The 15,040-nt window shown below is 35.1% G+C and overlaps 1 protein-coding gene across 3 annotated transcripts in view; it reads left to right on the forward strand.

Annotated features, from left to right (window-relative positions):
• Positions 1-15,040, forward strand: part of BBS9 (Bardet-Biedl syndrome 9) — a 291,661-nt gene that overhangs the window by 117,242 nt on the left and 159,379 nt on the right. For all 3 annotated transcript variants that reach the window (XM_063156843.1, XM_063156833.1, XM_063156849.1), the window contains one exon: positions 10,022-10,204. In XM_063156843.1, the coding sequence (XP_063012913.1) occupies positions 10,022-10,204 (183 nt within the window). The remainder of the gene's footprint in view (positions 1-10,021; positions 10,205-15,040) is intronic.

Genomic DNA, 15,040 nt, shown 5'->3' on the forward strand with positions numbered 1-15,040 from the left:
TTTATTTCTGCCTAAGTTCTAAATCTTAAGTTTAACTGGCAGAATGCACTGCCTAAGTTTATTGTGTGGCCAAGGCAGGTGTGCTGGTAAAGAAAACTGCACCTGGTTGTGTACCTGTAGGCTTTGTGCTTGTGAATTAGCAGGGTGTTTCAGGTGGGAATTTCCTTAATTCTTGACTTTGAGAGAAGAGTTAGAAGGCGCAGTTCCAGGTGTGCAGAAGAATGAGTATCCTTGGCCATTATCTGCAGCACAACTAATTTGGTGACCTAAAAATATGTGTTCTTTTCATCAACAAGTGAAGATTTGCTGTTGAACACACTGTAATGTTACTTCAGGTGTTTTTTGTTTTGTTCTCTTTCTGTAGGTCGAGGGTTTCAGGCAGGGATATGATGCAGCTCTTTGCTGCTTCATTATTAGGTTAAGACTGCCTCCTGTGTGACTTGGCAGTAGGATATTTTTGGTCTTTCAGTACTTGTCTTGCCCCCAGAAAATGAAAGTACCCTACTAAAAGTAATCATACCTGTATGGCAGTACCTGTTGACTTAGAAGTTTACTGTCACATGAAGTAGGATGCAGTTCATAAAGGGTTTTTTGCTGGGTATTGTGGTGAAGCAAGCATTAATGTGGTCTGTGCTGTACTTCATCTGTGGAGAAACACAAGAGTTTTTTTTTGTCTGAAATGCATTGTTGTAACACCTTGTATGAACAATGAATTTTTACTTTCCTAAATGATGCCATGATGTTTTTGAAACTTTTTTTTTTCCTCCTAGTAAATCCAGTAATACTACAACTTAAATCTCTTCTTCGTTTTCTTCAAGGTTAATAGATTGTGGTTTTTGAAAGAGTTTTGCAAAATCTGTATTTCATTGTGATGTTCCTATGTTTGGAAATGGTTATGTCTCTTCCAGTAAAAAAAGAGAAGACATTATGGAAAACTTGAAATTCAAAGACAAAGTATTCAAGCAAGCAATTCATGTATGATGACCTTTGCACTTTGACTTGGGAAGCTTGTTTTATTTCTAAATGTACTGTCATGTGTTCTCAGGATGTTACTAATAACAGAGAAAGTCTATAAGTGTCTCAAAATAGAAAAGTAGTTTTAATGAGAGAGGTCCTGAAATTAGTGTTATAGTTAAGCCTGAGCTTCTAATTAGCCTGCCATCCATTTTCTTTGGTTTCTATGTTTGGAATTTGTTTCCAGAATGTGTAGTTTTAATTTAATCATTCTTAGCCTTACTTTTACTCTTAGACACTGTATTAGTCAATCACAATGTTTTTTAATTACTTAAAATTACTAGCTCCATCTGAATGAGGAGTTCTGGAAATTTTTTCAGTTAATTCAGTATAAAGCAGAAGTGCCAAAATTGCAAGTGGGATTGGCAGTGGCTTGGAATTCAGGTTAGAACTTCTCTATCTTCAGCTGGCTTGCTGATTTGTTTGATGTTGATACTTTTATTGTTAAAGGTCTCAGAATAGAATTTGGTGGAATAGCTTTGTGTTCATTTATACAGAGGAGAAATATCTGTATTATGTATTACTTGGATTTGTTCTTATTGCTCTTTTCAAGATGTATTTGTCAACACATTTTTCTTTTTCATTATTACAATAAGATATAGATATGAACCGAAGTTGTTCTAGGACTTGTTTTACAGTGTACTTTCTGGGAAGCAATAATTTGTGGATTTATTCTAGATTTCTAAAACTACTCTCATCATGTGATATCTAACATGCTGCAAATGCTTTTCCCCCTCACTAGATGCATATGACTGATAACAGTGAGAGTAGTGGTCCTTGACAGGATGAAATCTTGCCTTTACTGAATGGATGCTGTGCTCCCACTGGGGTAAATGAATCCTTAGTTTGACCCATTGAGCTTCATTGTACATTAATTTTTGCAGAAGTACAATCTGATATGTTTGTCTTGATTTCTTGGCCATCCATAATTTAACTGCTCTGATAGGCAATTAAAACTTTTCAGGTTGGGTCTTCTGGTTTTTCAACTGTTTGTTTAGGTACAAAACTTATTTAAACACACAGTTGAAGCATTCAACTTCAACTGTTTAATTTTTTTTTCTTTTATTGTAAAGTTTTTTTGTTCATCATTACATAATGCCATGTATTTGGTGACACAGACCAAGCTCTCCACCTCTCTGTCTCCATTTAGCTCATGTTTGACTGTGTTTTATATACATTGCTGCCAATTCAACCACAGCTCCACAATGAAACTCTGTCTTCAACATTCATTGACTATCACAGATTCTGTGACATATCTGTGTGCTATTTAGCACATCCCTTTGCCTAAATAGAACTTTTGTTTTGAAGGGTTAAGTAAAGGATTCATTGTAACTCAGTGTGTTCTCGGGTTTTATGTAATTTGTAACAGATGTTGCTTCACTTGGATAAGCTACTAATTTTATAACTCCACTTTTAAATTCGGGTTTTGTAATGTAGAACTTATTTTTAAATGCATTGCAAAGTGCCATATATATTTTGGAACACGTTTGTAGCATAATTCCAAGAATTTTTTCCCCCCCATCTTGGTATTTAACAGTTGTACCAAATAAAAATTTGTTACTTTTACTCACTGTTGCAATTTCTCACAGGCAAAACTGCTTGCAATATTTACCTGTGTGTAGACCATTGAGAGGAGGTGTCAGGTATTTAAATAATCATCATTGTATTGTTAGTATCGACCATATTAACTCATCTGGTGTCTCAAAATTGGTAAATTCTTAAAAACAAACACAAAAAGGCAATAATATAGGAAAAAAGAGACAAATATAGAAAAGTATATTAAACATGTTAAAATAATCTTAACTGTAATCCTTACTGCAGATGGGACATCAGAGACAAAAGGAATTCCTCATTTCTGTTCCCATGGCTTTACACAAGGAAGCTCAGTCAAGGATGGGCAGCAGTATAAAGCACTAAGATGGTTTAAATAAGCAGTAAACTGGCAACACTGATGGGACAAGCAAGTTTTGCCACTACATTAGTGTTGCTAATGATAGTGGAACCCTGGAAAAAGTTAAAGATAGAATCTAAAATGTTAGGCTTTGTGCTTTCCCAGATCAACTGCACCTGCGTAAGCAGTATGATAAATGATGTAATTGTTAGATGTGATGATTGTTTAGTAATTAAATGTAATTATTATATAACCATAAGAAGAATAGTGAGAAACTATGTTGGAAATTCAGAGAGGGGCTAAATTTATGTATACAATAGAACAATATAAGTTTAATAATTAACATGAAAGTTATGTAACGGTAGAGTATAAAACACGATCATTTCAGATGTATGGTCGGAGTCAGATTTGGGTTGAATACACCCCGATTCCCAGAGCTCTAAATAAAAAGCACCGCATATAATCCCCTGTGATTATGTGTTTTTGAATGCTAACACTAAGACAGAAAAAATTTTGAAATTGATTTATACACATGAAGAGTTGCATGTTAAGCATCAAAGGAATATGAATTTCTTACATTAATTAGAATGTACTAATTTAAAGTAGAGCTAACCACGTGGTCTTCATTCTTGGATTTTACTGGGAAGGTTGTTTATATACTTAGGACAGACAAAATAGAAAATTCCTATGGAACAGGGTGACATTGATCTATCAGGGTTTTAATTTGGGTTTAAATGTATTGGTACTCAAGTACTTTTGGATAATGCACTCAGGTGTCTGGGTTTCTAAACCCACTAAATATTTTGCAGTAATTTTCAAAAATAATTCTATCCAGACTATAATAATGTAGATAAAAGCTGGAGAGAGAGACTTCTGAAGAAGAAGCCTATTTTCTTAATGAGTATTCTAAAGAGGAAAAAATTAAGAAGCTGGAGATATTTTTTCCTTTTGAACTGACCATATTTATACTACTATGCTGCTGTATAGCTGAAATTATATTTACTTTATCCCCAAAGATTTTCTTATTGACATCATTGTCACTAGTTCTTAAAATGAAAGAATTAAAATAAATGATGAAGCATGATTCTCTGTGGCAATAAGCCACTCCCGCTTTGGTTTTGTGTAAGACACAGTTTGATATTTGTGAAGTTGCAAAAGAGGGTTCTCAATATAAGTAGTACATGCATTTAGCTCTTATAAGTGTTTGAGTTGACTGTCATCAAAATGTGCAGCCTTTGTTATGCTTGTAGATGGTATTGCTTTGTGGTAAAATCCAATTTAGAAAGGTGCAGTAGAGCTGTTAGTGATAATTCTGTCTTGGAAGCAACAGAAGAAAACAAAACCACACAGCTTCCCTGACAGCCCTCAGTATTTTCTTAATCTAACTCTTGTTTTCAGAGTTACAGACTGCTATAGTAATTACTCGTGTTAATTTCATGTTCATCAAATGAGGCAGTAGATTTTCAGGAGGTAGCTGTGTGCATCCAGATAAAGCCTGGGTCATCATGCTGCAATGTCTTTTGTCTCTGCTGTCTTCTCTCATCAAGGCCATGTTGAGCTTCACTTGAAAGTCGAGTATTTGGCATCTAGTGAATTGAAGCTTTGTTGTCATCATGGTGGTCCTGTGCCACAATTTAAAGAGCTGCAGTCATGGTTAGCACAAGCTGAGACATTCTCATAAGGGTCAGATAATTGTGGCCTGGGGTACTTAATCCCAACGTGCGCTCTCACGTCGCCACTGCCGCGCTGTGGGAACGCCGCGGCGTTTAGAAGTGCTCCCTTGTGACAGGGACGTGCTCATTCTTCCTGGTGACGGAGCGCTCGATAAAGATCGCTCTCTGACATGGATATCTCTGCCCACATTCCATAAAGCTTCAGTCACCTGTCAAAGGCTCTGTGCACAATGGCTGTTGAGTGAGATGGTCTGCACAGGGAATCAGGCTGCTAATCACTCCTTCTCTGTCTTGGAAACTACTTTGAGACTTGCCAGTTTAAAAAACCAAAAAGTTTACTCCTAGAGCAAGGGCATTAAGAATTTTATATATAGAGGTAAAAAAAGGGGCTTGTAAGAAAAAACATATTTGACTTCAAATGCCTACACATCCTATGTGAATTAAGATATGTGATGGAGACTTCTTAAAACCACACACAAAAAATTGTTAGGCCTTGTTTTAGGTTTGGCAACTGAGTTGTATTTCCTTCTCTAAAATTGGGAAAAGAGTGAGACTAGAAGTAAATGTCCTGTTCAACAGCAATGAAGAAGCCATAATTAGCGTTTCTCAGGTCTCCAATTCTTCCTGCTTTGTATTCATTAACATCCTGCTTAATGAAGATCTAATTCTGCTTAAAAGTAGTTGAAAGGGGTTAGATCAATTAACTTTCTTGCAATAAGTTATTCTGTAAAAACAATTGCCAGAAGAGACCCGTGAGATTCGTCATCCATGTGTTCATTTCAGAATAGTTAAATTTCCAATGTTACCTTTCATATTGTAACAAAATTTTCATACAAGAGTTGCTCATAAGTGCTATAGATGGCATGTAAAGAGATTGTCTATTCCTTAAATGCCAAAATTCTGTTTCTTCATACTTCATTTCTGCTAAAAGTAAAGTTACTTCAGAATTCTGGAAGCTGAACCAAGTATATTAGAACTAGATGACAGTAAGACTAGTTGGCTATTTTTTTACCAGTTGTGAATAGCTGTTTTTTTTCTTCTTCTGTTTAAATAAAAAAAACCAGAAAACCATATTATCTGTCTCTTTTTCCTGTTTTCCATTTTAGGATATGGCATAAAATCTGGCAGGGTTTTCAGTCCCAATGGTGTTAGGGACTCCAAGAAAATATACTACCAACACAAAGGAAGCTCCCTGGAACTTCATGCTCATTTCTTGCCCTTTATTTTTTCAAAATTTTCTTCAACTTCCTATCCAGCTAAGAAGAAAGTGTTTTGTATTTTTGGAATTGTGTTTGTATTTTTTTATATTATTAGAAGAAGCCTGGGAGAGTCATTATTATGGTCCATTATTGCCTCAAGAAATTTGTCTGCATGTACAAGAGTGGGCTATGTTGCAAGCCTTTTTCAAGAGGCATAACTAATTTTGAAGTTATTGCTGGATGTTAAACAAAGACCTAAAAATATCTTACATTGCCTCTAATGATGGAGAACTCTGACTGGTTTTAAAACTTGCATCAGCATTAGTTTACAGTTTTCACATGCTTGACATCTTACAAGACCTACTTAGCAATGAAAAAAGCATGGAGAGACATCTTTCTGCTTAAACACTTAAGGCTGAAAACATTGAGAAATGTTCTGTACTTGGAAATTATTGAAGTCAAATCCTTGTAATAGTGATGGGGTATGAAGTTCTTAAGACTATAAAAAAAAAATCTGGATTTCAATTCTACCATTGCAAGTGACAGTATGAAATGTAGTAAAAATGTTAAACATGATCTTTGTCTAGAGATAATTACTTGTTTTTTACAGTATATTTTCATAATAACTTAACTGGCCTTTACTTTTCTGTAGTTACATGTGTTGAAATAGAGTAGGGATCTGTTCAGAAAAAAAAAATATAAATCAAAAGCGAGTTTTGATCAGTTATAAAAATATATGTTCAATATTGTATATCCACACTATTTCAGTATCTCTTAAATATTTCCTGCATCAGATACTTTCCTTTCATTCATAAATTTTAGAAAGATCATTTGAAAAACTTATTTTTAGTTTTCTTTGTTTGAAAGCTTTGTGATACTGAAGAAGGAGAAAGAAAAATGTTAAGTAGGCAATGATAGGTCTTATGCCATATAGATGGACTTTTTACTTAATAGTTTCCAGTTGGTCTAAAATCTTTATATGTAAGCTACATTTGAGACTGTCAGTTGCAATGCATTTTCCTACCTATCCTGTGAAAAAAGTGAGACAGGGAGAGGTTTTCTTTTTTTATAAGATTTTATATCTATTTAGAAAGTTGATAAAATAGATATTAAACAGATTGAACAGCTACTCTGGGAACTGAAAATAAAATTGGGAAATGATGGAGAAATCATGATTGAGTCTGAAGAGACAAGGGTCTCAGATTGCAAAGGGTACAGATCCTTTATGTTCCTCAAATATTACAAAATATAAATAGAGATGTTCAGGCAAAAATAAAATGATTAAAAATATTAATGTCATGTTGTTAAAACTTACTCATTCCTAAATTCCGCAAGTGTTTGAATGAAGAGCCCCAGAATAATTCTAAAATTTGTAGCTCATGTCCTGGGAGATTTTTAGGGTAATTTTACTCCATGAGAAAAGATTTTTCCCCCCCCCTCCTGTCAAGTATTTACTGTGTAACCATGTATTGTCAAGGAATCTTTAGTCTTGAGGCTTTTTAAAAATTACTACATCTGTGTGTGCCTATGTTATAGTGTGGTAATTCATATTGTATTGTCATGTGTCCTGGATATTCCAGATCTCAGAAAGCTATATTGGGTCACTTCATCTGTTAACAGAATAATTAGTGCTTAGAAGTGGTTTTTCCTCCTCCTTGTTATTTCTGTAAGTTTAAAGTAGAGCTTGTATATGTGCAGTTATCTGAAGATTTAATTACTATGTTTCAGTGACCTGCAATGCTTAAAGACTGCACTTCTTCTTTAGAAACTTAGGTCTACCACTTTTATAACATTTGCCTAATATTATTGTGCATGAGAACTGTAGAATTTTGTGCCAAAGAAGAACTTTTAATAGTTGTTCTTCTTAAGGGTTTTCATGAAACTGCTTTCAGAATAGGTTTTGGACTTGGTACATCTGGTATTGTTTGGAAGTACTGGGATATATTTGTTTTACACCTAGAGCCTGTGAAAAGGTGAGCATCTCCTTTGTTCATGTTTATAAAATAGGAAGGAAACCTATCCTTAAATGAAGGCTCCATAAGGTAAAAGGCCATGTCAGTTACTTCTCTTTATGCTGTTTGTGTTTCTGAAGTACATAGGACAATGTCAGCTGAAATGTAGCACAGAGTGAGAAATCACCTGGGAATTTATGAATGACTCCAGAAAGTAGCCTTTGCTATGTAAGTGGGTTCAGGTAGTTGTCACACAAGGGTAACTCTGTTTGCTTAGATCTTCAACAAAATTAATGTTGTCTGAGCATTATCCATGGTAGGGTACAGGTAGCTTGCCAGGAATTCTGAATTGTACTGTCCCAGTCAGTGATGACTTTGGTGGAAGCATACCAGTGAATGAGCACACCTCATTAGCATATTAAATTCATCTTCATTCATTCTTCTTCCCAATTTTTCAGTTGTATATTGGACAGGAAAAGAAATTAGATATTTGAAGGGCTCTGTTAGACTGAGGAAGATTTTACTGTTGTTGCTTGTCTCAGAAAGATGAAGCTGTACGATGCATAAAATTACTGTTACATGGGTCAGAGACAGCTGATGTAGGTTGCTACATAGTGTGCTGCTTATCAGTGGCTTTGTCACCCATAACTCTTGGATAGTGACTGTGATATGGAACTTCACCTTTTGTAGAACATGAGGTGTGGAAAGCATCAAGGCTTTGGTCAGAGCAAACTGAATGCCAACACAGATGCATCAGGTGACATGTTGGTGATATCATTACTGTTCTCTGACCAAAGTTTGCATGTTGGTTTTCACTGCTTGGGATTAATTTCTTCGTTCTCCTTCACATGGTTAGCTGGGGTTTTTTCTTTGTCTATTTTGTTACTTGGCTCTGATTTATGTAGTGTTTGGACTCATGGGTGTCCTGTGGGTTTTCTGCTTTATTTGGAAAGATTACATTTTAAAATCTAAAACAAAAGCTATCAACACATTTTGTTTGAAATGTTTCATATTTATAGTTCCCTAAAATTCTGTTTTCTTTATCTTCCCAGTCACATGGGAGCTTGGAGGGAACACACATACATCTCTAATGCCAGCATTGCAGATTAAAAATAGTTTTCTTCCACCAAATGCTAACAGCTGGTTGGCTCTCTTTCCCTGCTGAAGATGCATCATATAGTAGTTTCATTTTCCTGCTGTTGCCAAAATGTTAATGGATCAGGCTCTGCAAGTTGTACTTTGTAAATTCTGCCGTAATACTAATTACACTTAACTGCATTTCTATGAGGCTTTTCACAACTCCAGTCAAGCACCTATTACCATGTCTTGCAAATAAATAAACAGAAAGTGGTTGAGAGAGGTGCTTTGCGTTGATTTAAATAACAATCAGATAATCAACGCTTCTGTAAACCAAGTGTTGTTTGGGTAGCATGGAGATATAATGGCACTCCTGAGAACAGGTCTTTTAAGTTGTGCTCTGCCAGGATGAATCCCTAACCTTTGTACCTTTCCTTTCCTTGGAGTACTCCAGCGCAAATACTGTGGAAAGTCTCTTGTCATATTGAAGTTACAGCAATTGCCTATTGAAATGATTTCTGAAACGAGTGTCATATAACAGGTTCTCTGGTTTTCCCCATCTTGAAGTACTCAGCAAAACACTTACCGTATTAGAAGTGAATCTGTTAGTTTTATTTTATTTTGAAAATTCTTTCATAATGTCTGGGACTTAAAGTGATATTGCCTTCATATACATGATCCATAATGTTTACATTTTGGCATAAACGCTGAAAGAACTAGGGCAAAACATGGAAAGACATGAGAGTTAATAAAATAACAGATGGCAGCTGTGTTCCAATGGAAATAATTATATGCTGTCTTTTTAATAGCATAAAATCAATGTGTTGTTTTTGATTAATACAGTAGGTTTACTGGTCATATGGAGATTAGTGTGTGATATAAACCTGAAAATTAGTTTGTTGTCACGTATTATGTGATATGATGGGGATTAATTTCAGGAATGCCTTAAAAATATGCTCTAAACAAAATCCTTTCTACACTTACTGTACTAGATGGATTAATCCTGTTGCCATATGGACTTGAAATTGCCTTGGGTATGCAAAAGAAAAATCTAGATAAATGATAACTCATTTAATGCTCTGTGGTTTGTGTTTATGGAAAACAGAATTCCTCAGGATCTTCTAAAGGAAAACAAGAGTGTGCCAAAGGTAATTTCAGTGTTGAATGTTCACGGATGGTAAAATTATATTTAACATATGTTTGTAATTTTTGCAGGTAATAGCTCTAGCAGATGCAGCAGAAGAAAATCAAGCCAACATGTTCCAGGCATTTGCAAAGTTGAAAAGTGCCACCCATCTGGTGATTATGCTGATTAGTTTGTGGCAGAAGCTAAGCACTGATCAAGTTGCTATTTTGGAAGCTACGTTTTTGCCATTAGCAGAAGATACACAAGAGCTGGTAAGGATCTGTAAGAGCTGCTTAAAAGTTGCACTTTCTCACAGCTTTAAACCCTTAAATTTCCTTATTTCTCCCTGTACTTTGCTGAAGACTGTCCTTTGAAGTAATTTCAGTAGCCTTACTAAGTAGGTGTTTGGTGCAGACTGTGCTGATTTCACAGCAAAGTGGAAAAGTAGGAGTAGATTATAGAATGTTTCAAAAGAGGACACGGGTGGTGCCGGTTTAATTCTGCTTTGCCTTTCCTTACCAAGCCAAGTAGGAATGTCTCACATAAATTTAGCTGAGTTTCACCTTCTGTCCTGTGGTTAGGATAAACAGAATAAGACCCCCAGGTTTTGAAGACTCTAATATGAATGTTCTATAACATACATGTCCACATTCCAGTAGAAATATAAAAGGTATGCACAACAAATACAGTACATACATTTAAGTTGATTAATCATTTGCCATACTTTGTCCTCAGTGTATTTACAGTGGTTTATATAAGGGATGAAACTTATCTCAGCAAAATACTGTGAATAGACAATTTCCTTGTACTCCATTCTGCATTCTGTGGATGTCACGCTAATTCTGTTTTGATTTAATGAGTGTGACCAGGTGAGATTGTGTATAAAATCTGGAGATTGGTCTGTGAACACAAGTAATGCTGTTTATATCCACACCTAAGGTCCACAGCTAAACACTGCCTTAGTTGAATTAAAGAATGTTCTCAACTTAATTAAGAGTTCATCCCCAGTTAGTTTCAACAATTATCTTAGGTACACATTAATTTTAATTTTCATGCTCTGCACAGGGTTTTTGCCAATGTACAGTGAATCCAGATTTTGGTGCATACCTGGAATACTTAGAATGGTTTGTGGTCTTTTAGAAAACTTGCGCTGGGTTCCAAGCGAATCTAGGATCTTCTGCCATTTCCACCTGGGGGGCAAAAAGTGTTTTGGCATTTTATGTGATATTGACTCATACCAGGCAAAGCAAAACAGTTTTGTTGAGATTTGTTTTGGATTTAGTCCTCATTTAAACTTGGAAAATCAAGCTTTGAAACTGAGGAACGTGCATTCCCATGAACTGAATTCAAAGAAAGTTCCTATGAATCTCCTAAAAGCCCAAACAAACATTTTTTTATGTGACTAATTTTTATTTTGCCATCAGGAATTGGGTTGCTTAGCTGCACATTTTGATGAAGTATGGTACCATTTGTTGTATCCTGTAATGCAGGATTTTGCTTCAGCCTATATATCAGTGTGGTTTTAACGTGGTGGTTAACAATGTTCCATGTTGAAGCTGCAAGACTTCACATAAGCATTGTAAGGATGTATATCCTGCAGAGCAGTCAGGATGAAAAATGTAAACCAACAACTGGAGGTGGAAATAGAAACAAAACCTTTACAAGATACTGAATTACTTGCCATATTGAAGTTGTTATGGTACCACAGAAATCTGAATGTAATTTAAGAAGCTTAGGCAGGGAATGGGGAAATCTTCTGACATACCAATGATATTTACAGACAGAAGCTTCTAGCTAGTATTCAGGTTTCCTTGTAAGCAGTGAAGTAGAACACTGGTGAAAGAAAATACTCTGAAGAATTTTTATTTACTCTTCAAACAATTCTGCACAATGGTTTGTTGTATTTTTATTTGGAGGGAATGTGTTAGAAGACAGTTTGGATGCAGTCTACATCTCCAGAACATTTTCTGCCTTGTGAGCATTAAACTATGGAAGTGTTTTCTTAAAAAAAGGGAAATGTTTGGAAAACACTGTTAACATAAAAAGAAATGCCTCTTTTACCATAACATCAACATTATTCTCATACATGCCATTTCATTTAGAACAGATTGTATCTTGTTTTCTAGACCTGGCAATCACTTCAGTTAGATATTTAGCAAATGTGAAAGTGGCATTCTCTGTTCTCATTGGGTCACCATTTTTTTCTCAGACTGCTAAATGGTTTCTCTTGCTGTAAACTTTTGTCTAAGAACATATAAAATTTGGGTTTTCTTGTCTGCAATGATATAGTAGAAGAAATACTGCAAACTTGCATATTTTATATGAATAACAGATATTTGGCATCATGTTTTGTTTCTGGCAGTAAATTTCTAACTAACACCTAGATAGCATTGCTTTGATAAAACTGACTAAGCGGGTTGTTCAGTGTTGGAAATACAAGGACATTCCTCCTTTTCAGTGATTCTTTCATGAATGATGCACAGTTGTAGAAGTATAACATCAGAAATATAACGAGATCTCTCTCGGGGTAAATGAGCTAATTCTTCTGATAATGAAGCCACTCAAAATTGATGTCAAAACTGAAGAAAAGTAGTTGCAGGGAAGTTAGCTGCAGTTTTGCCCAATATACCTTGTTACTGTGGCACTAAAATAAAATCCATAGTTAAAATATAGAAGTATATATTAATACTATTTCAGAGCATAGTATTACAGCTGTATGCAAACTATACTTTCACATGTATACTGGTTTTGAGTTCTGTATTTTTCTATCTGTTGAAATATATGGTAGTAAAACACTTTAGGGCGCTTTTGGAGACAAAAGAATCCATGATTTGTTAATGATGTTAAAAAGTACTAGAGATTTTGTTACATGGAGAGTTGGTCACTGTTCTGCTAGACTAACATATTTGTTATTAGCTTGTAACAGGACTGACAGCAATTTGAAGAACTATAAAGTCTGAAACAAAAAAACCCCTCATATTCCTAAGGGGTGTTTTTCAGTGATTATCCTTTACCAAGCTGAGTTTTCTGGATAGAAAAAGATTTGAAAAATGCTGAGTTTGTGATAAAGTATATGTTTACAATAGGAAATCCGTTTGGGAGAGGGGGGAATTTGTCCAGGCTAATTTAAAGGGTTCAAAGGGTTCATGCTACACGGGGTAGTTTTGATATAATGGTTGGATGGTGTCTGGATTGACTGATGGCTCATATGCCTGATGGTTAAGGTATTAATGCTTTCTTTGTTTAACACATTACAAAGGGAGAATATGTCTGTCAATACAAACATTCTGACTTTAAGACTGATGGAGGGCCCTTAGAAATACAGCCATCAGCAGCAACTTTACTGAAGAGTAAATATTTTCCTAGTTCTCCTGTTGTTACCAAATAATTACATACAAGTGCTTCATTGCTCAGAATCATTCCTTGCTTGTTGTAGTCACATTTGTGTTACTATAGTTAACAGTAACAGCTATAAACCAGTGTTGAGGAAGTACATTTCCATCTCTCTTTATTTATGTTTGGAGTCATACTAACCAAGTAAATGTCTGTATTAGATCTTAGGATTTTATTGAAGTTGTAATTTGAAAGAAAAATATGCCTGCGGATGAAATGCATATTTTAATTGACTCTATGATTTACAGTAATTAACTTACTTTAGGGACTATGAATTTACCACTTCACAGTGTTGATTAAATAAAGAGATAAAGTTGAAAAATGTACTTTAAGGCAATGATGAAAAAGAAATGGTGTCAGAAAACACTCCTGAAGTGCCTGTAAAAGTCACAGGAGTTACTGTCAAATGTCTCTGCTTACTGTAAGAAGATGATCTGAATGTAATCCACAAAAAAAAAAAGAAAAAATCATTTGGGAAAGACTAGATAGCCTGCTAGGTTTTATGCATGATAGCAAATGGGTTTTACTCTACAGTTCTTGAGGAATGTAAAAAATACCATTTTGTGGAAAGAATCCTTTACTGAGATTAAACTCTCAAAATAAAAGGTAAGGTTATTTCTGTAATTTCAGCAGGATTAATTCTGTCATGACTGACATTAGAAAAAATTTTCTTTGAATTTTCCATTGCCGTCCTCTGCTTTCAAAGCTTTGAGCTAATAATTGTATCTTTGGCAAGAGTAATTTTTATGAACTCTAATTTTTAGAATTTATTGGGAAGTGTCACTTTAATTCTTGTTATTAATCCAACCTAGCTCTTGATTGCCATACAAATAATCTGGAATTAGTTTTTTGTGCCTTAGATTTTCTATACTCCACTTGTCATTGTAACTACTTCTTAAATGCAAAGTTCGAACTGTGTACCAAAAGGAAATATTTAAAAATAGGCTGAAATATTCAATATTTTCTTGTTTGCTATAGGCTAGTACAAATTATCTTTTAGTTAAAATTTCTTAAATGTAACAAAAAACCCTCACTCCAAACCCAATAAACCAACAAAATCCCTCAAAACCACCACAAGGCAGTGGGCCGTGAGGATGGATAACTTGAAGCCAGTTTTACGTATGGTTGTATTCTTTATTTTTGTGAACAGACTAGTTTACAGCAGATACATTGTTCCCCTCCTTCTTTTTAGAAACAAGGTGGACAATACACCTGCAGATAAGTGGTTTTAGAGAGAAAAACACATGAAATTTGTTGCCTTTTATCCAACTTGGAAAATTACATTAAATGACATTCAGTAACATTTTTTAATGATAAAGACTAATAGATAAGTCTTCCTCCTATTTGAGTCAATACCATGAAACAGAATGATTCAGGAAGACTCTTCTGGTACAGTGAACCATCTAAGTCTAAAAGAAATGGGGGCAAAAAGCTAATAAGCTTTAAACCCTTAATCACTAAAATAAAACGAAGGTGCTTTCTGCTTTGCCCAATAAGCCCCATAATTTTTCAATAAAAAAGATCAGTCTCAGCCTGAAGTTTAGTTTGGTTCAGGGTAACATAAGTTTGTCAAGTGAGGGGAAGAAGGTGATGAAATGAGATTCCCTGCCCAAGGAAGAGTAGCAAAGGCCTGTATTAGGGAGAAAGATTAAAAATTGAGTAGTGGTGCCTGGTTCGTGCTGATGCCCTTTGCTCATGTGTGTGTATGTGATCCA

This window comes from Melospiza melodia, chromosome 1, assembly GCF_035770615.1.
Source record: "Melospiza melodia melodia isolate bMelMel2 chromosome 1, bMelMel2.pri, whole genome shotgun sequence".
Lineage (NCBI taxonomy): Eukaryota > Metazoa > Chordata > Aves > Passeriformes > Passerellidae > Melospiza > Melospiza melodia.